At 42.4% G+C, this 22,128-nt stretch overlaps 1 protein-coding gene across 2 annotated transcripts in view; it reads right to left on the bottom strand.

Moving 5' to 3' along the window:
- sntg2 (syntrophin, gamma 2) overlaps positions 1-22,128 on the bottom strand; it is a 72,318-nt gene that overhangs the window by 44,899 nt on the left and 5,291 nt on the right. The window contains exons 2-6 of one of the 2 annotated variants that reach the window (XM_019888572.1): positions 17,484-17,621; positions 17,310-17,366; positions 17,137-17,194; positions 16,137-16,180; positions 11,537-11,578 (exon numbers count right to left, since the gene is read on the bottom strand). In XM_019888572.1, the coding sequence (XP_019744131.1) occupies positions 11,537-11,578; positions 16,137-16,180; positions 17,137-17,194; positions 17,310-17,366; positions 17,484-17,621 (339 nt within the window). Of the gene's footprint in view, positions 1-11,536; positions 11,579-16,136; positions 16,181-17,136; positions 17,195-17,309; positions 17,367-17,483; positions 17,622-22,128 lie in introns of those variants that run through there. The other variant, XM_019888574.1, reaches the window with a different exon arrangement.

Below are 22,128 nucleotides of genomic sequence, written 5' to 3'. Positions count from 1 at the left end.
ACCACCTTCTGTAGCAGGTTGACACATCCAGCGTCCTTGTTTCCAGAACTACTTAAGAGTCTCTGCAGCTTTTCAGCAGAGGCATGTCCAAATTGTTTGTGGAGTTTCACTAAAACTCTCATCTTTTCATCGGTTTTCATTTGATCTGTTATTGTCAGTATTTCTTCTTCAGTGGCTGATATGGGCTCCATGTTGCCATTTATATCGTCACAGTCCAAAATGCTAACACAGTAATGTCCAGAGCTAGTAAAGTCCAGTTTAACAGGCTGCTTGAACATTATTGCACTGTCACGCTCCATGTCCAGAACAGTTCCCGCTCTTTTCAGTGATGCTTTACTCAAAAGCAGTGGGATTTCGACAGGTACAACTTCAGTTTCTATGTTACACTTTGTGTGCCCGATTTTAGCCGGTATCTTCACACTTTTCACTGAATACACCACTTTTCCATCTCCAAACTTAAATGGTCTGTGACTTGGCTTTTCTGTCTCTCTCATAGTATTTGAACTTTTCTTTCCCAACACTGTACGATAGTGTTCAAGCCACTGTTGTCCACACACTGTTCTAGTGCAAGCAGTGTCTCTTATAGCGGTGCCAAAACATTCTGTCATTAGTATTTCTGCATCTGTAGGCACTTCCTTGGTGAGCAGTGTAACATTGCACTCATCAATTTCCGTTTTATCATCCACCGTTATTTTGACATTCTCACTTTTGTGTGGGCAGTCTTTCGCCCAATGAAACGTGCTTTGGCATACTGCACATTTCGATCGCCGTCCATACTTGTCAAGCGGATTTGTGCCGATCTGTGGAGTTTTCTGTCGAGGGTTTTTTTGCCAGTCACCGGTTTTTTTTCTTCGTTGCTCCGTAGCATACACTGTTTCCTGTTTGATGCCCTCCGTCCCCGCACTCGCGCTCGCGCCAAATATCCTCTTCAGCGCCGACTTCATATTAGCAAATGTTAAGTCACTGCATGCTGTTAAAGCCAGCTGTCTGTCTGTCGTATCCAAGCACGCCGTATCCAACAGCTTGAAAGCCAAAACAGCGTCGGGCAGCTCCATTTTGTATTTCCGCATTCGTGAATATCGCTGTTCAAATTCAATAATATAGTCCGCCATGGACCCGTTCACGTCTTTCACAATCCGGTCAAAATCGGAGTAAGCCTCATACGTTCGGTCCTTTTCTTCTTTTAGGAACAACCCATCAAGTTTGCTGAGTAAAATGACCATTCCCGTGTCTTGATTTAAGTCATCAGCGGGAATTCCCATCGCCGTCTCTCGTGCCCTACCTGAAAGCGTCAAAGCCACCGCGAGGGCTTGCTTTTTCTTCTCCAAGTCGGTGACCCTTGTCCAAATTCCGACTTCATTCTTCCAGCTTTCGTAGGGTTTCCCCTCTTCAAAAGGTGGCGGGAGTCTGTAGTTGCTAACCATCCTCTGCTACCAGTGTTAATCCGAATAATAACTCCACTTGTATGATGATCGTAGAACTCTTTATTTGCTCCCACCGCTCCCCTGTACCAACCCCTGTCAATCGCTGTGTCACTCTTTTCGTTCCCCAAAACCCCGTGCTCTATATCCCCTTCGTCGAGGCAACACTGCCCCCTAGCAGTGTAATATTGTCGACTCTGTCAGAAATCGTACGGAATGTAAACAGGAGCGTGGCAGCCCAGCCGAGCTAAGCTAATGGCTCGCCCCTCTAACCTCCACTGACGAGCCTCACTACATCCAACGCCAGATCCTGTTATGTTTTTGTTTCGGAGTGAGAGGTACTGTTATGTTTTTGTTTTGGCTACATTTGGTTTTGTTCCCTCATGTGCCCGCTTTGTCTCCACCTGTTTCGTCATGTGGGTCCTGTTTCTCGTTGTCTCGCCACTTTGCTTGTATTTAATTCCCTCGGTTCTGTCAGTCTTTGTTGGATCATTTCTTTTAGGGGGGCCGTGCACACTGATCCAGTCATGAATGAAATGCTTCACTATCTCAGAAGATTTCTTGGTGCATTGTTTGAGTATTTGAGTTCCAGTGAACTCCTGTTTGTATTTTTGTTCAATACATTTTGGTCAGTCCACCCTGCGCCTCCCTGCTTTTTGGGGTCCTCCAACTACCACGATGCAAAACGTAACAGATCCATACCCCACAAAATGATATGGAATTACAACTAGTCGGAAATCTCTGTCTCTACACTGAGATTCAATCCCGACGCTTCAGGGTAATAAAAAACAAAGGCAGCGGTGTCAAGGGCAAAACATGAAGTGGAATCACCAGATTATTTTTTCCAATATGCACGGACAACAGTTGACCACAGCTTTATTACATGCTCGCAATCCTAGGACGGATAAGTGGTTCTGAAAATGGATGGATGGATAGCAAACACTATGACGCTACACTGTGTCCTACTATCACAATCGAATACAATACTTGTTGGAATACAAACAACCACAGCTCCTTGAAGTGCAGCTATGATGAGCAATATTTTTCATAATTTGTTTTTATTTTGGTCCTTGAAAATGTCTTCATATGAAAATGACCAGGAGCACTAAAATAATTGGGGTGCTGCTTTTATTGAAAAATATATGTGCAATGTGCATTGTTGTAAATAATTTTGTGAATGATTTACTCTTGGAAGCATTAATATTAAATATATATAAAACACTAGTGGGGGTGAAAACAAAATATGACCATCTTTATGAATCCATAATGATATGCGTCAGAGCTTTTGAGAGAGCTCATTCCCTCACCATCAGAAGTCACAACAGTTCAGAAAGGAGCAAAACATGAGTAAGTAATAAAGGAGTAACAATGAGTAAACAGTGGGATTGAAATGATTTATTCTTTTAATCTGCAACAATGGATATATTTGTAGAATACAAAAAACTTTGGTTATCAGTACCGGTTTGGAAAAGCAGGACGTTATTGGTTGCCGTATGGGTGGAAACAAAACAGTAATCATGTCGCCCCAGTTTTGTCAATAAGATGAATTGGATGGAAGGTATGAATGCATGAATGACGGTTTTAGAAAGGAAGGGACAAAGGCAGAAATGTTTTTCAGATTAAAAAAAAAATGTTTTGGGAACCTGTTTGTCAACTCGCGCCAAATATCCTCTTCAGCGCCGACTTCATATTAGCAAATGTTAAGTCACTGCATGCTGTTAAAGCCAGCTGTCTGTCTGTCGTATCCAAGCACGCCGTATCCAACAGCTTGAAAGCCAAAACAGCGTCGGGCAGCTCCATTTTGTATTTCCGCATTCGTGAATATCGCTGTTCAAATTCAATAATATAGTCCGCCATGGACCCGTTCACGTCTTTCACAATCCGGTCAAAATCGGAGTAAGCCTCATACGTTCGGTCCTTTTCTTCTTTTAGGAACAACCCATCAAGTTTGCTGAGTAAAATGACCATTCCCTTGTCTTGATTTAAGTCATCAGCGGGAATTCCCATCGCCGTCTCTCGTGCCCTACCTGAAAGCGTCAAAGCCACCGCGAGGGCTTGCTTTTTCTTCTCCAAGTCGGTGACCCTTGTCCAAATTCCGACTTCATTCTTCCAGCTTTCGTAGGGTTTCCCCTCTTCAAAAGGTGGCGGGAGTCTGTAGTTGCTAACCATCCTCTGCTACCAGTGTTAATCCGAATAATAACTCCACTTGTATGATGATCGTAGAACTCTTTATTTGCTCCCACCGCTCCCCTGTACAACCGCTGTCAATCGCTGTGTCACTTTCGTTGTTCCCCAAAACCCCGTGCTCTATATCCGCGGGGCAGCCAAGCCGAGCTAAGCAAATGGCTCGCCCCTCTAACCTCCACTGACGAGCCTCACTACATCCAACGCCAGATCCTGTTATGTTTTTGTTTCGGAGTGAGAGGTACTGTTATGTTTTTGTTTTGGCTACATTTGGTTTTGTTCCCTCATGTGCCCGCTTTGTCTCCACCTGTTTCGTCATGTGGGTCCTGTTTCTCGTTGTCTCGCCACTTTGCTTGTATTTAATTCCCTCGGTTCTGTCAGTCTTTGTTGGATCATTCTGAGTGTCTGTGTGTGCTCTTGTCATGGGTTTGTTCCTGTAATAGTTTTTTTGTTCCTTTGGTTTCTTGTGATTTTCAGGACATTGTTTGAGTATTTGAGTTCCAGTGAACTCCTGTTTGTATTTTTGTTCAATACATTTTGGTAGTCCACCCTGCGCCTCCCTGCTTTTTGGGGTCCTCCAACTACCACGATGCAAAACGTAACAGATCCATACCCCACAAAATGATATGGAATTACAACTAGTCGGAAATCTCTGTCTCTACACTGAGATTCAATCCCGACGCTTCAGGGTAATAAAAAACAAAGGCAGCGGTGTCAAGGGCAAAACATGAAGTGGAATCACCAGATTATTTTTTCCAATATGCACGGACAACAGTTGACCACAGCTTTATTACATGCTCGCAATCCTAGGACGGATAAGTGGTTCTGAAAATGGATGGATGGATAGCAAACACTATGACGCTACACTGTGTCCTACTATCACAATCGAATACAATACTTGTTGGAATACAAACAACCACAGCTCCTTGAAGTGCAGCTATGATGAGCAATATTTTTCATAATTTGTTTTTATTTTGGTCCTTGAAAATGTCTTCATATGAAAATGACCAGGAGCACTAAAATAATTGGGGTGCTGCTTTTATTGAAAAATATATGTGCAATGTGCATTGTTGTAAATAATTTTGTGAATGATTTACTCTTGGAAGCATTAATATTAAATATATATAAAACACTAGTGGGGGTGAAAACAAAATATGACCATCTTTATGAATCCATAATGATATGCGTCAGAGCTTTTGAGAGAGCTCATTCCCTCACCATCAGAAGTCACAACAGTTCAGAAAGGAGCAAAACATGAGTAAGTAATAAAGGAGTAACAATGAGTAAACAGTGGGATTGAAATGATTTATTCTTTTAATCTGCAACAATGGATATATTTGTAGAATACAAAAAACTTTGGTTATCAGTACCGGTCTTGCTGACGGCCTCTGTATCACAGGTTGTCTGTGGGTCATCATCACGTTCCTGAGTAACCTTTCTCAGTCTGAGGTGATGAACTCTAATGCAGGTGCCTCCATGTCGAACAAAAACAACTGCACCATCTTGTCCAATGACTACTCCTGGCCCTTTCCATTCTGGACAGTCCAACCGCCTGTAGTAAACCTTGTCCCCTAGTTCATACTTCTCATCTGTGTGACGCAGCTGTTTCTTGAGTGCTCTCCGTATTCTCTCCGAATATTCTGCTTCAGTAAAGGCCTTTCTTGCTGCATGCAAAGCTGAAATATGCTTTGCAACCCATTCACTTTTTGTGGTGCCTTCCAGAGCAGGTGCTTTGTCAATCAACACAGAAGGTAAGTTGGGGTTCTGTCCGAATACCAGTTGATGTGGACTGTAGCCATGGACACTTTGCATGCAGTTCTTTGCCATTAGAGCCCAATCCATAGCCGTGCTCCAGTCGCATCCAGTGCTTGTTTTCACTTTCATTAAAATCTCAGTTAGTGTTTGATTGTGTCGTTCTAACAGCCCATTACTCCAAGGAGAGTAGGCAGCTGTTGTCTTCACTTCCATGTTGAAATTCTCAGCCATGTCTCTCACTTCTTCATTGTTGAACTCCCCACCATTGTCACTGAACAGTCTTTTAGGGGGGCCGTGCACACTGATCCAGTCATGAATGAAATGCTTCACTATCTCAGAAGATTTCTTGGTGGTCAGGACACTTCCTGCACTGAAACGAGTGAACTGGTCAATAATATGTAGATACCACACTCCTGGCTCAAGCTCATGCAAATCTACAGCAACAGTTTCATTGTATGTTGATGCAAGTGGTAAGCCAACAGCAGGTTTTGGTTTGACACGGCAATACTTCTGGCATACTTCGCATTGACTCACCACCTTCTGTAGCAGGTTGACACATCCAGCGTCCTTGTTTCCAGAACTACTTAAGAGTCTCTGCAGCTTTTCAGCAGAGGCATGTCCAAATTGTTTGTGGAGTTTCACTAAAACTCTCATCTTTTCATCGGTTTTCATTTGATCTGTTATTGTCAGTATTTCTTCTTCAGTGGCTGATATGGGCTCCATGTTGCCATTTATATCGTCACAGTCCAAAATGCTAACACAGTAATGTCCAGAGCTAGTAAAGTCCAGTTTAACAGGCTGCTTGAACATTATTGCACTGTCACGCTCCATGTCCAGAACAGTTCCCGCTCTTTTCAGTGATGCTTTACTCAAAAGCAGTGGGATTTCGACAGGTACAACTTCAGTTTCTATGTTACACTTTGTGTGCCCGATTTTAGCCGGTATCTTCACACTTTTCACTGAATACACCACTTTTCCATCTCCAAACTTAAATGGTCTGTGACTTGGCTTTTCTGTCTCTCTCATAGTATTTGAACTTTTCTTTCCCAACACTGTACGATAGTGTTCAAGCCACTGTTGTCCACACACTGTTCTAGTGCAAGCAGTGTCTATTATGGCGGTGCCAAAACATTCTGTCATTAGTATTTCTGCATCTGTAGGCACTTCCTTGGTGAGCAGTGTAACATTGCACTCATCAATTTCCGTTTTATCATCCACCGTTATTTTGACATTCTCACTTTTGTGTGGGCAGTCTTTCGCCCAATGAAACGTGCTTTGGCATACTGCACATTTCGATCGCCGTCCATACTTGTCAAGCGGATTTGTGCCGATCTGTGGAGTTTTCTGTCGACGGTTTTTTTGCCAGTCACCGGTTTTTTTTCTTCGTTGCTCCGTAGCATACACTGTTTCCTGTTTGATGCCCTCCGTTCCCGCACTCGCGCCAAATATCCTCTTCAGCGCCGACTTCATATTAGCAAATGTTAAGTCACTGCATGCTGTTAAAGCCAGCTGTCTGTCTGTCGTATCCAAGCACGCCGTATCCAACAGCTTGAAAGCCAAAACAGCGTCGGGCAGCTCCATTTTGTATTTCCGCATTCGTGAATATCGCTGTTCAAATTCAATAATATAGTCCGCCATGGACCCGTTCACGTCTTTCACAATCCGGTCAAAATCGGAGTAAGCCTCATACGTTCGGTCCTTTTCTTCTTTTAGGAACAACCCATCAAGTTTGCTGAGTAAAATGACCATTCCCGTGTCTTGATTTAAGTCATCAGCGGGAATTCCCATCGCCGTCTCTCGTGCCCTACCTGAAAGCGTCAAAGCCACCGCGAGGGCTTGCTTTTTCTTCTCCAAGTCGGTGACCCTTGTCCAAATTCCGACTTCATTCTTCCAGCTTTCGTAGGGTTTCCCCTCTTCAAAAGGTGGCGGGAGTCTGTAGTTGCTAACCATCCTCTGCTACCAGTGTTAATCCGAATAATAACTCCACTTGTATGATGATCGTAGAACTCTTTATTTGCTCCCACCGCTCCCCTGTACAACCGCTGTCAATCGCTGTGTCACTTTCGTTGTTCCCCAAAACCCCGTGCTCTATATCCCCTTCGTTGAGGCAACACTGCCCCCTAGCGGTGTAATATCGTAAGGGTTATTACTAAAAATTAAACAACAGTGAAGGAGTAATGCAGAAATTGACTTTCGTAGATACTCCTGGATTCGATGGTACGTGGGCACCCCAGCCGAGCTAAGCTAATGGCTCGCCCCTCTAACCTCCACTGACGAGCCTCACTACATCCAACGCCAGATCCTGTTATGTTTTTGTTTCGGAGTGAGAGGTACTGTTATGTTTTTGTTTTGGCTACATTTGGTTTTGTTCCCTCATGTGCCCGCTTTGTCTCCACCTGTTTCGTCATGTGGGTCCTGTTTCTCGTTGTCTCGCCACTTTGCTTGTATTTAATTCCCTCGGTTCTGTCAGTCTTTGTTGGATCATTCTGAGTGTCTGTGTGTGCTCTTGTCATGGGTTTGTTCCTGTAATAGTTTTTTTGTTCCTTTGGTTTCTTGTGATTTTCAGGACATTGTTTGAGTATTTGAGTTCCAGTGAACTCCTGTTTGTATTTTTGTTCAATACATTTTGGTCAGTCCACCCTGCGCCTCCCTGCTTTTTGGGGTCCTCCAACTACCACGATGCAAAACGTAACAGATCCATACCCCACAAAATGATATGGAATTACAACTAGTCGGAAATCTCTGTCTCTACACTGAGATTCAATCCCGACGCTTCAGGGTAATAAAAAACAAAGGCAGCGGTGTCAAGGGCAAAACATGAAGTGGAATCACCAGATTATTTTTTCCAATATGCACGGACAACAGTTGACCACAGCTTTATTACATGCTCGCAATCCTAGGACGGATAAGTGGTTCTGAAAATGGATGGATGGATAGCAAACACTATGACGCTACACTGTGTCCTACTATCACAATCGAATACAATACTTGTTGGAATACAAACAACCACAGCTCCTTGAAGTGCAGCTATGATGAGCAATATTTTTCATAATTTGTTTTTATTTTGGTCCTTGAAAATGTCTTCATATGAAAATGACCAGGAGCACTAAAATAATTGGGGTGCTGCTTTTATTGAAAAATATATGTGCAATGTGCATTGTTGTAAATAATTTTGTGAATGATTTACTCTTGGAAGCATTAATATTAAATATATATAAAACACTAGTGGGGGTGAAAACAAAATATGACCATCTTTATGAATCCATAATGATATGCGTCAGAGCTTTTGAGAGAGCTCATTCCCTCACCATCAGAAGTCACAACAGTTCAGAAAGGAGCAAAACATGAGTAAGTAATAAAGGAGTAACAATGAGTAAACAGTGGGATTGAAATGATTTATTCTTTTAATCTGCAACAATGGATATATTTGTAGAATACAAAAAACTTTGGTTATCAGTACCGGTTTGGAAAAGCAGGACGTTATTGGTTGCCGTATGGGTGGAAACAAAACAGTAATCATGTCGCCCCAGTTTTGTCAATAAGATGAATTGGATGGAAGGTATGAATGCATGAATGACGGTTTTAGAAAGGAAGGGACAAAGGCAGAAATGTTTTTCAGATTAAAAAAAAAATGTTTTGGGAACCTGTTTGTCAAAAGACCATCTGGTAAACAGTGACATCAATGTTGTTAATGTGGAAGTGGTCACAGTGGAGCTGATGATGGAAGGAAAAGGAGAGCCATTCTGAGCAGATCGGGTGAGGGATTTTGGAGCGATGACGATCATTTCAGGTTTGTTGCAGTTTAGTTTGACTCAATATTTCATTTCGGTAACTCTGTTGGTGAGGATAGTGTGGGGAGCAGAAGTGATGGTTTTCGTGGAACTATGTAACTGAGTCTCATCTACAAAGCCAAGCAATGGTACTGAAACCAATGAGCACCGATAACTTACGCAAGGGAAATTTAGACTGTATAATGGATAGAGAGGATATAGAAACAAACCAATTAAGAAAGCCCGAACCTGTTGTGTCTGTTTTTTGCTTTCTCTCTCACAGAGTCATGCCAGATAGAGCAAGCACTTTACTGTTCCACCACGTATCCATCCGAAGGTGTTTGTACGCACAATACCCATCTTATTACAAGAGTTGCACTGAGGCGGCTGATAATGTATTTCAATGAAGTTAAGTTCAAGTCATATTATTATTCAGGGTACGTATGCCACACTTAGGCTTGTGGATGCACACATACATGCACACACTTCTTCAGAGTCTTTGGATGTCCTCGCTGGTTAGGCGGACAAGGTTCACAGTCATGGTTCTTGAAATGACTGAAAACACATTTTTGTGCTCCACATTTCATCTTAAGGAGCTTCGAATTGTGGCAAAAATATAACGTAGCCTCGGCCGAGAGCGTAAAGCACAGGTGTCAAGGCCAAGGTCCCGGGGCCAAATCCCGCCCGCCACGTTATTTTATGTGGCCCACAAAAGCAAATCATCTGTGTCAACTTCCATGATGTTTGCTTAAATCAGTACCGCAATCTCAAATTGTCATAAGTAATACTGTAGTACCTCTACTTACGAACGTCTCTTCATACGAAACTTTCAAGTTACGAAATACCTCAACAGGAAAATATTGCCTCTTGTTACGAAAGAAATTTCAAGATTTGAAGGGTAAAAATACAGTACGGGTTGCTATGTGCAGCTCCGAGTTTCCTGAACGCAACATACTTATAGCTGCTCTGCCATTGGCTATTACCTAGCATCTTCCTGGCATCCCATTGGCTATGAGTCCGTGTGTGTATATCGATAGATATGTCCTTATGCAGCGTCTTTGTCATTCGCCCCTCAGGCCATGAGGTGTTGCGATAGTTTTACGTAAATGTGAATCACTCAGAAAAAGTGTTCACCAGGCGGGCGATCACTCACCTTTGCCATGGACATTTTCGAAGGATTTTTAAAAGCCGACAAGAGCAAACGTCTTTGGATCAGTTCGTTACAAAATACCAGGTAAAAAACATTTCTGAGAGAGAACATGAACTAAACAGGGCAAAAAACAATGAGGATGCAGTTAAAAGTTCATCATTTTTATTCTTTATTTATTTATTTATTTATTTTTACAAACTCTCATTTATTGTGCAATAATCTAATTTGTAACATGTATTTGTTACAAATTTTGATGCATTTTTATGCTTGAGAAAACATTTATGCCTGAATTTTGGGGAGCTTGGAACGGATTAGGGCATTTACATGGAAAACGCATCTCTACTTCTAAAATGTTCTAGTTTAGCAATTTCTTAAGTAGAGGTACCACTGTAAATAATGGCGACATTTTGCAAAAATGTTGTTACACTGTTTATACTCACTTGAGCAAAAATTTAACAAATACTTGACTGATTTCAAATTAGTGAGCCATCTTTTTTTTTTTGTGTACAAGTAATAATACGATGTGATAATTAAACATGTATTCGCTTTAACTGTCTTAATGGCCCTCCGAGGGAAGATGTAACTCCAAAGTGGCCTGCGACAAGAAGGAGTTTGACACCCCTGGTGTAAAGAATGCTGGGGTTGGGATTTGGGTCCTGATTTTTTTGTATCAATCTTCTATTATTATATTATCACCACATTATCACCCAGCCCTAATTTCTTCCTCTACCTCCAATGCACAATTAAATACGACAATATTTCAGATAGCAATAAGTGACGGAGAATGGTTCTCAAAAAAAAAAAAAGTTTTGGCTATTTCTCGCGGGTGGATGTAAAGTTACAAAATGTCATTTTGAATGGGTAATTATGTGAGGTCCAACTGACTGTTTTTTTATCCTGTCGGCATCTGTCAGTGCCCAGAATAAAATAACCTGTGATTAAAAATTGCATGTTGCTCGAACAAGAAATTGCCACGTGTAACAGCTGTGGCAAAAGGGAGGGAAATTATTTTTCTTTTGCCAAGCCCTCAAAAATGCAGCACCCTGAACCTTTGTCGTGCCCAATCTACATCTATGGAGTTTTTCAATTTATCACAATAAACAGCAAAAGGAAACGAGGAGTTGAATTATTGTTGTGCAACTCAGGTTTTACAATCACTCCAGTCTTGTGGTAAGCATAGCAGATGAGGGCCACAACAGTGCAACAGGTTAAATTTTCATTTTATTTAAAAAAAAAAAAAAAGTACATATACTCACAACTTGCTCATGAGTGCAACGCTCCACGTTAATCCCATTGACCTAAAAAAACCAAGAGAGTAGATAGTTCAGTGTTTCTATTTCTTAGTACGTTAATCAATACAATCATTTCACATTTTGGTCTTACACAATGGAAGCAACTAGAGCTGCAAGCAGCTCGAAAGGGCCCTCACAGTGCTGGCCAAGAATGCGGTTGGTGGTCTTGAATTTTACATGCAACACAAGCGTGGTAAATTCACATGACTGATGACACCTTCATTTCAATATTAGTATCTTGAATGTTCATATCTAGATGACGATATGATAATGATATATTGCTCAGCCCAACTCTGTTTCGGTCTGTCATGGTGAATTTCTTGGTCGATCTATGCTCACCTGTGGCCACTGGCAAGAACAAGATCCCGGACGGAGACAAACGGCTTAAATAGGGTGAGGTGTTTGATCATCCAGGAGAGGCTCAGAGTAGAGCCACTGCTCCTTGGTACCGAGTGGAGTCATATGAGGTGGCTCGAGCATCTGGTTAGAATATCCTCCCTGGTGAGGTAATTCAGGCACATCCCACCGGAAGGAGGAGTCGGGGATGACCCAGGGTACGCTGAGAGACTGTGTCACCTGACTGCCCTGGGAACACCGAGGGATTTCCCCAGAAGAGCTGGACAAAGTGGCTGAGGAAAAAGCATTCTGGGCTCCCCCTGCTAAAGTGCTGCCACTGTAACCTGCCCCCGGATAAGATGAAGAAAATGGATGGATTGATGTCGACAATAATAAGCTCTTGAAAAGCAGATGTGGCATATGGGTTTATTTTCTTCTTTTTTTTTTTAATAAACAGCAGTTATGTTTATGTGACTGATTCTGATTGTTTTTTATGTATATATTTAGTATGCTATTAAAATTTGACAGTTAGTCATAGCGTCACTGGAGATGGAGTAGCAGAAAACTCTTCCCTTATGAACTCTGTCTTGTTTCCAAATTGCTTTCTCAGCCTTTGTCTTTGACCGACATGGTTTGAGAAATGTTAGCGAAGCAACTAACGACAATCAGAGTAGTTTCTTCAGGCCAATTTACTTAAAAGGAATTCACACTATTATGCCTATATGGAACTAAATGGTGGTAGCCATAACTTCAGCAAATTCCATCCATTTTCTATTCGTCTTATCCTCACAAGGGTCACGGGGCATGCTGGAGCCTCTCCCAGCTGTCTTTGGACAGTAGGTGGGGGACACCCGGAACGGGTTGCCAACCAATCGCAGGGCACACGTAGACCAACAACCATCCGCGCTCACAATCACACCTTGGGACAATTTAGAGTGTTCCATCAACCTGCCAGGCATGTTTTTTTGGAATGTGGGCGGAAACAGGAGTACCCAGAGAAAACCCAGGGAGGACATGCAAACTCCACACGAGGGACAATTTAGAGTGTTCCATCAACCTGCCGTGCATGTTTTTTCGAATGTGGGAGGAAACCCAGATTATTGATTACCACATTATTATTATATATTATTATTATTATTATATATTACCACAGTAGCCCGGGGAGAACATGCAAACTCCACACAGGAAGGCCAGAGCCGGAATCAAACCCTGTGAGACCAGCATGCTAACTCGTCGACCACCGTGCCGCCCCCTTCAGCAAATTATTTTGGGAAAATGAGATCTGGCTTTGAGTGTAAAACTGTTGCTGCATCGAGGTCAATTTGAAATATTACGTTCTCCTGGGATGTGTCTGACTGCCAGGTTTGATCCATTTATGTAAACAAACAATGGACTTAATTCTTTGTCATTTGTCTAAGTGCACCGCGTGTGTTTGGGTGCACATTCTGGAGGGTGTAAATAAAACGGATGAATTTTGAATGCACTTCATGATTTATCAAATGTGACACAACATGCAATGGCTGATTTTGCGCCTCAGCATTAAGACGAAAGGATGCAAATGTCACCGCTGTGCATGAACCATGAAAAGGATGCATGGGCAAAACAAGGATGAAAATGGGGAGAATGAGTCTTTTCCACTCATTTAAACATTAAACAACGCCGTGAACAAAATTTATTGCAACATACCCTCAATTCAGCAATGCAATTGTAGAGCTTCTGAACGATCTAAGGGTTACCTTGGAGCCAGCCACAAGGAATCATTCCATACAAACTATGACTAATCTCCTCTTAATCGTATTTCCTTGAATCTGGGTCATTTCATTGTGACAAGTGTCTGGCGCTGGCCCCGGAGCAGTTTTTCATGTGTGCTGTCACAAGTTTCAAACACAATGTTATGCAAAATGACACTCTGGACAAGCGAGGTGAATTAAACTAAATATGTTGTTGTTTTACAGTGTAGCACCATTCCTTGGTCAAAAGTTCAAGGATGCTAACTTAGAACTACAGGGGTCTATTTCCATTAACAGTTTTAGGGCTAGAAGTGGGGATTTTAATATGTTGTCAAGTTATTTTTTTATTATTAATTAACTTGAAAGTAAAGCGAACCTGGGAGTAACAATCCTGTCTTTTTTTTTTTAATAGGATCTGTAAAAAATGAAAAGGGGAGAAAATATTGGCATTAAAATTGGCAGTAACATCAGCAGTTAGTCTCAAGAGAAAGAATGTAAGAACATCAGAAATTCTACACAAGTATTTACAAGCACAGTTAATTTGGGACACTTTGAATTATTAATTACGCAGTATGTGGGGGAGGGAATTTGGGAGTGGAAGGTGTTGCATTCTTATTCTGATTACACCATGTTTTTAATACAATGTAGTTTCATCATCTGCTTCTGAATGGGATGATGCAGCGATAGAAGAACCAGATCCATATCTGGCTGCATGGCTTTTTTCATTCTTCCAAGAAGACCGAGTGGTGCAGCTTCTTGCCTGAAACCTGCTTGGCAGCTGCAGTTATCTAATATTCTTCTTGAGCCCGTAACTGTTTTAATGACCATTTTATTCTAGACATTTCAAGACCCAAAGACAAGGGTCCTGTTCAGCCATGTCTGACAAAATTCCCCGTAAGTAAGCATGGAACAAGGAAAGGTCATTCAAACAACTCCTGGTGCAGAAACAATTTTTGGCTTGAACACTCCGTCCTTTATGACTGTGGCGACTGCATCGCCTGTAGACATTTTTCCCTGCCTAATGTACCAGATTCTGACTTCACATCAGAGTAAGGCTTCTCCAACTGGAAAAAGGTATTGTGCAAGGAGTCCTGGCTTAAGGCCCACTCCAAGTCCATTCATCCATCCATTCGCTAATCCGCTTCATCCTCACAAGGGTCGTGGGGGGCGCAGATGCCTATCCCAGCTGTCTTCAGGCAGTAGGTGCGTGGGACACCCTGAACTGGTTGCCAGCCAATCGCAGAGAGTCGAACAACCATCCGATCTCACACTCACACTTGAGGGACAATTTTTGAGTGTTCAATCAGCCTGCCATGCATGTTTTTGGAATGTGGGAGGAAACCGGAGTACCCGGAGAAAACCCACGCAGGCATGGCGAGAACATGCAAACTCCACACAAACTCCAAGTTAAAGCATCATATCAGTGCAATGTATGCTTGGAGTCAGCATAAAACAGCTACTGAGATGAACATTCATCGAGTGATTTATTTTCCGATCCGCTTTATCCTCACAAGGGTTGCAGGGGGATGCCGAAGCCTACCCCAGATGTCTTCGGGCAGTGGGCGGGGAACACACTGAACCAGTTGTCAGCCAATCGCAGGGCACACAGAGATGAACAACCATCCACACTCACGCTCACACCGAGGAACAATTTAGAGTGTTCACTCAGCCTGCCATGCATGTTTTTGGAATGTGGGAGGAAACAGGAGTACCCGGAGAAAACCCACGCAGGCATGGGGAGAACATGAAAACTCCACACAGGAAGGCCAGAGCCGGGATTGAACCCACGACCTCTGCACTGTGAGGTCGACGTGCTAACCACTGGATCACCGGGCCGCCCTGCAGATGTACAGCCTGCCATAATTTGAGCGAGAGTCTTCCAGCAGTTCCAAGATAGTTGCAGGATCTTGCATTTGAAAGACGTGGTGAACGATCAGTGGAGGCAAGGGGGTCTTGTTTCTCAGTTGTGCAGTACGTGAGGCTTATGACTTCCTTTGGTAAAGTGATTGTTGATGCCAAATGTCTTTTAGACATGCACCAGTCCACCTCTCTTGATCTTGCAAAGACGTGTGTGTGTGTGTGTGTGTGTGTGTGTGTGTGTGTGTGCGTGTGCGTGTGTGTGTGTGTTTGTGTGTGTGTGGAGGAAGAGATGGGGTGATGTTTATGTGTGCTCATGTGTATGATGTGGCCCTTTGCAGTAACACGGTAAAAAAAATCGGCTCTTAGTCTCTAACTGGTTGGTCACCCTCTGTACAACATTCATGTTAATTGTTCATCGTCTTTCAGTTTTTACGTTTTGTACATTGTTAAGAAAGAGCACATTTTGTGCACCAAACTCCTTTGTGCTTAATATGCACTTAAATACATTTCAATATTTAGGGACTCTGATTGAAATTATTTTTTCAATGAAATAGATTCTTCTGCATTTTCTGTGGACCCTCGGAAATAGCCTATCGCTACGACCCCTTAATCGAAGCAGGTCACACTCATGTACTCACCTCTAACACAGCATCACCAACGAACAGCTTCCCTGTCTGATCGGCTGCGGTGATCAATGGACAAGCATTAAAGGTTCATGAAAACATTAGAAAATAATTATTCATTTCAATATGCCCTTCATTTAGTGGAAATAGCAATCAGTCTCTCGATACGACTCATCTTGGGTAGTACCAAACTGTTCAATTCTAACTGGTTAGGAAACATGAAGCACAGACTCTGAAAATAGGCCGCAAGTATTTTTAAGAGGCAAGGGGTGACAAGGAAACTGTTTTTAAAATGACTTATAAAACTGTGAAAATGCAATAACATTTGTGGACACGTTACCTTGGGCAAAATACCGGTAATCCATGCTGAACAAATGGCATCATTACGAGTTGTGCCTTCAGCTGCTCATAATCAAACACTTTGCATGGAAATTCTGAACCTGTACAAACTGTTTCACCAGAGACGGGCGTGTCGGATCTCAGGTGGCCTATTGAGTTAAATAAGGAAAATCCAAAACAACAATGGAATGGGCGTGGCTTACAGTGATTAAATTCGTATTTCATTGTCAAAAAGTCTGGTGGGCATACTTTGGCCCTGAATCAGCATACTTGCATGTCCGGTGGACTGAATATTTTTACGCAAAGTAAAAGTTCTCTCTCACCTGTGCATTTTTTAACAAATCCAAAAAGTAAACAGTATCATTATATGTGTAAGTTTGCATTTGTATAGTGGCACCTCAAAGGTCAAACTCGAGTAAAGGCGATTCCAGCACACTGACTGACTTCTGATTGTATTTATTATTTTATAAAAGTACATTTTTCTACAGGCTTATATTTCTTTTATTTTCATGTACACTGCCAAGACTCATCTTTGCAATATATTTGAAAAATAAATTGTGCCTCCAAGGTCTTCCAAAGGGAAGAATATTTCTCTAGTTGTGAACATTTCTTGCCACTTTGAACAAAGACTTTTTTCTAGCTGTGAACTTTCAAGTGTTGGAAACTACATTCTTACCTACTTGATCTTTAAAAATCTTGGAAATCACCACAGGCACATTATTCTCGGCACCCCCCTGAAAAGCAGGAGAAAGACAGATGAAATCGTCGACCTCAGACATTCACCTTTGCTTGACAAAGTACTTTTCATTTCAACTTCAATGGTTTTATAATCAAAATGGATCTGCTTACTTTGATGCTCAAGCCCAGACCGCCTGTATCTTGTCTTCGGAGTACAACAGTTCTGTGCTTTAGAAAGTGTGATTTTTTTTTTTTTTTGGGGTGGGGGGCGAAAGGATATTATGAATGTGACAAGTAGTCTGGAGTTATGCAGCATGAATCATAACACATCTATGGGGCACTTACATTGACTTGGGATTGGCTTCCTCTTGTGCAAACCACATCCAGCTTTTGTATAGTTAACGCCTCTGTGGTCAGTTTCAGGCAGACGTCATAGGAATTGTTGGTCTCCTCATTGTATAGCAAAGCAATTCCAGATTTCAACTGTTGGAAATGAGAAGTGCATTGACATTTTGTAGAGAAATTACGAGCACAATCAACGTGTAGTCCAGTGATAATTTTACAGTTTGAGTCTCATGATGCGTTTAGAGAGTCCCAAATTTCGAATTCTGAAATGGTCTACTTATTAAATTGCATATGATAATAACACAAACAACAACAATATGCATTGATAATAGCTTTATTTCTTATCAACAAATGCTGCAAAAATTTTAATAATTCAAGCAAACAAGATTTGTTGAGAAATAGGTTCTTATTTAAACCCATGGTTCAGTCTTTGAGTTCATAAATTCTCCTCTCTCAAAGTCAACTTATCATCGCAAAAAACTATCCAACTTTAGCTGCTTCCTCTGTGATATCTCCACAATAAACTTTCGTAACACTTGTTCGCAACACTTGTTTTGTTACACATTTTGGCAATCATCCCGCAAGGTGAAGGCCGATCTCGCCAATCTCGTCTCGAGAGAATGGAAATCTCATCACGCGAGATTACTTTAACGCAAGATCAAAACAACAATGGCAGCGATGATCAAGCTGCGATTGTTGCTGGAAAAAAAGATTTACCGTGGGTTTTTTTTGTTTTGACTGAGAAATTTCCTTGCGTCCCAAAAACGCACATTATTTGGAACTGTGCGTCCCGCAGGAAAATTATGCATAAAGGACGCGGGACACAGAGGTAACGAGATGGCCGGTAGTCCTCTACTCGCAATGAGTCAGTGGTTGTTTTTGTAAATTGTGGACAAAGCGACCTCCAGGCCAAAGAGGGAAAGAACCATCTAAACCGTTTTGGGTGCAAAGTTCAAAAGTCAGCATCTGTGATGGTATGGGGCTGTGTTAGTGCTAATGGCATGGGTAACTTACACATCTGTAAAGGCACCATGAATGCTGAAAGATAAATACAGGCTTTACAGAAAGCAAGACAATCCCAAACCACATTCTGCACGAGTTACAACAACACGGCTTCATTGTAAAAGAGTGCATGTACGAGACTGGCCTGCCTGCAGTCCAGACCTGTCTCCCACTGAAAATGTGTGGCACATTATGAAGCGTAAACTATGACAACGGAGACCCCAGACCGTTGAACAGCTGAAGCTGTACATCGAGCAAGAATAGGAAATAATTCCACCGACAAAGCTTCAACAATTAGTGTGCTTGTTTCCCAAACTATTAATGAATGTTGTAAAAACAAAGGTGATGTAAGACAGTGGTAAACATGACACTGTCCCAGCATTTTTGGAATGTGTTGCAGCCATAAAATACTAAGTTAAGGATTATTTGCTAAACACAATCAAGCTTATCATTTTGAAGATTAAATATCTTCTCTTTGTCGTGTATTCAATTAAATATAGGTTGAACATGATTTGCAAATAATTGTATTGTTTTTATTTGTGTTTAACACAATGTCCCAACTTAATCGCAACTGCGTTGTATATGACAGTAAAATCAAAATTAAAAAAAAATAATTCAAATCTCTCACCACTTATCCAGCCAAAATGTTCAGTTGGGCCCCAAGTGGGGTAAATGCGGGCTTCCTGGGTACCAATTAGGAATGGGTTAGAAGTGGGCAACGGTATTGGGTTCCATGTAGGTGTCATCTGGGATTTGTGGGCATGGGCTTGAACTGGGAAAATGTGATGGGTGCAATAAGGGTTGTGTATGGGCTAAGTGGGAATGGGTTTGAACCGTTCACCTATGTCAGGGTCCCATATGAGCTGTATATGGGCTAAGTGGCATGGTCAGAATATCTGGGTCCTGGATGGGTTATGGATGAGCTAGGTGAGGATTGGTTGGAACTGGTTACCCATGTTTGGGTCCCATATGGCTAAGTGAGCATGAGTTAAAACTGGTCATCCATTTCTGGGTACCATCCATCCATTCATCCATTTTCTGATCCATTTGATCCTCACAAGGGTCGTGGGGGGTGCTGGAGCCTATCCCAGCCATCTTCGGACAGTAGACGGGGGACACCCTGAACTGGTGGCCAGCCAATCGCAGGGTACACAGAGACGAACAACCATTCGCGCTCACGCTAACACCGAGGGACAATTTAGAGTGTTCAATCAGCCTGCCATGCATGTTTTTGGAATGTGGGAGGAAACCGGAGTACCCGGAGCAAACCCACGCAGGCCCGGGGAGAACATGCAAACTCCAAACAGCAAGACCGGAGCCGGGATCGAACCGTTAACACACAACCGTTAACCGTCGACGTGTTAGCCACTGGACAACCGGGCCGCCCCATTTCTGGGTACCATAAGGTTTATATAAGGACTAAATGGGAATGGGTTGGAGCTGGTAAACCATGTCTGGGTCTCATATGGGCTATATCTGGTCTATGCGGGCATGGGTTTGAAAAGTTGTTTTGGAGCCTTTGCCCAGTTCTTTTATCTTTAATGCCCGCTATGCTAATAGTAACCACCAGAAAACTGGTCGGCCTAGCTCAAGTCACCTATCTAATTATTAAGAGGACTAATCTAACATGTTAAAATTGGTCACGTCTAGGTACCATCAGCTTGTGGGATAAGTGAGCATCTGTTAGAGTGGGCCACCAATGTCTGGGCCACTTACTGGCTTAGTGGCAATGCATTAGAACGAGTTACACAAAGATGTGTTACATGGGTCACACATCGGCAAAGAGGGCATATGTTATAAGTTAGAACTAATCACCAATGTCTAGCTGGTTCTTGTATGGCTTTTGTGTGTGTTAAGTGGGCGTTGGTAAGAATCGGCCACTAAAGTCTTGTGTCACATGGGCTATCCATGGGCAAAGGGGGCCTGGGTTAACACGGCTTATGTCTGGATTGGGCCTCTACTGTATTTAGGCAAAGAAGGAATAGATTGGTGAAGCCAACACAACCTGGAGCTGAACACGCTTAAGACTGTCGAGATGATCGTCAACTGCAGGAAACATCCTTCGCCACAGCTGCCCATCAAACTATCCAACTGCCCTGTGTCAACTGGCGAGACCTTCAAGTTCCTGGTAATCACAGTCTCCCAGGACATGAAGTGGGAGGCCAACATTAACTCCATCCTGAAAAAGGCCCAACAGAGGATGTACTTCTTGAGGCTGCTGAGCAAGCATGGTCTGCCGCAAGAGGTGCTAAGACAGTTCTCCACAGCAGTCATTGAATCAGTCCTGTGTTTTTCTATCACAATTTGGTTTGCGGCTGCCAAAAAAAAGGACAAAATCCCACTGCAAAGGACAAATAAAAATAATTACCACTGTGTAATGTCAGAGATTTTCGCTCGGACAGTTGACAAAGGCTCGAACACAGGAACAAATTGTCTTTCACTGCCGGCAGGAGGTGCAGTTCTCCATGAAGCCACTCAGTGTGCACTTCCCACTGTCAACTGACCTCTGCAGCCTCTGCCAGCCTTTTTATTGATTGTGTATGCAAATTACAATACATCAGAAAAACATTCACATCTTCATTTACATACCACACCCCTGGATGGCCTCATTGGGTCGCCCCCTCAGTGGACCCCCAAAGACAAAGCATTCCCTTGGTACCAGCACCAACATCCATAAACTAACAGAAACGTAGACATTTTAATGAGCGGTCTTTCCATGAGCTGATATGTCTGTAACCTGGCTCGTGACCCTTTCTCATGATGGAGTGTACGAGTACTCCTAGAGAGTACTCCCTTCCGTCCAAAGTTAAATCTTCCTTTGTGTTCCTCCATTGTGTGCAAGATGTTCTGAACACAAGCATTTCGAGGTCAATCAAGCATGTAACAAAATGAAACTTTAAAACATAACAACATTGTATTTGTCTACTCTAACATACACCTTGCGGACTTCCACACCGCAAGAACCAAGACAAGGGCATGGAAAATTCTACTGGACTCCTTACACCCTGCCCACTACCTTTTCCAGCTACTCTCTTCAGGCAAGCACAACCAAACAATGTGCATCAAAACCAGCAGACATTCAAAGAGCTTCTTCCCAGTCGCCATGAACTTCCTAAACAGTAACTCATAGTGGCTCTTTGCATTTTTGCGGCTCCAGCTCTGTACATACTTGAACAATTGTCAGTGATCAATATTCTACAGCACCAGGCAGTTTAACCCTCGTGCTCAAGGACTTTCTGTATAATTGCACACCTAAAGCTGTACTACAATTACTGCAATTAGTTACTTTAAAAAATGGTGCAACGATTACTGCACAACCAACATAGTATTGGATTGCACCACACTGATCACTTTTTCTCTGCTCGATGACTCTGCACATTGTCGCACAGCTGTCATTGGGTAGTGCGACTGCACAGTGGTACCCTTACATTACGGAAAGTCTTTGGATACCTATACACAGTGGCGGGCCCTCAGGGCCAGCAAGGCCTTCTCTGCTGGCCTAAACATTCTCAGAAAAGTAAATTTACTTTTATGTATTTTATGTTATTTTATAATTTATGTTATTTTATTTTCATAAATATGTAAACAAAATTATTCTCTGTATTCTTTACGTCATATTATTTCCACTTAGTTGAGTGGCTTT

The sequence above is a fragment of the Hippocampus comes genome, unplaced genomic scaffold (assembly GCF_001891065.2).
Source record: "Hippocampus comes isolate QL1 unplaced genomic scaffold, H_comes_QL1_v1.1 scaffold405, whole genome shotgun sequence".
Classification (NCBI taxonomy): Eukaryota; Metazoa; Chordata; class Actinopteri; order Syngnathiformes; family Syngnathidae; genus Hippocampus; species Hippocampus comes.
The sequence above is the reverse complement of the archived record's forward strand: the minus strand, read 5'-3'. Positions and strand labels throughout refer to the sequence as shown.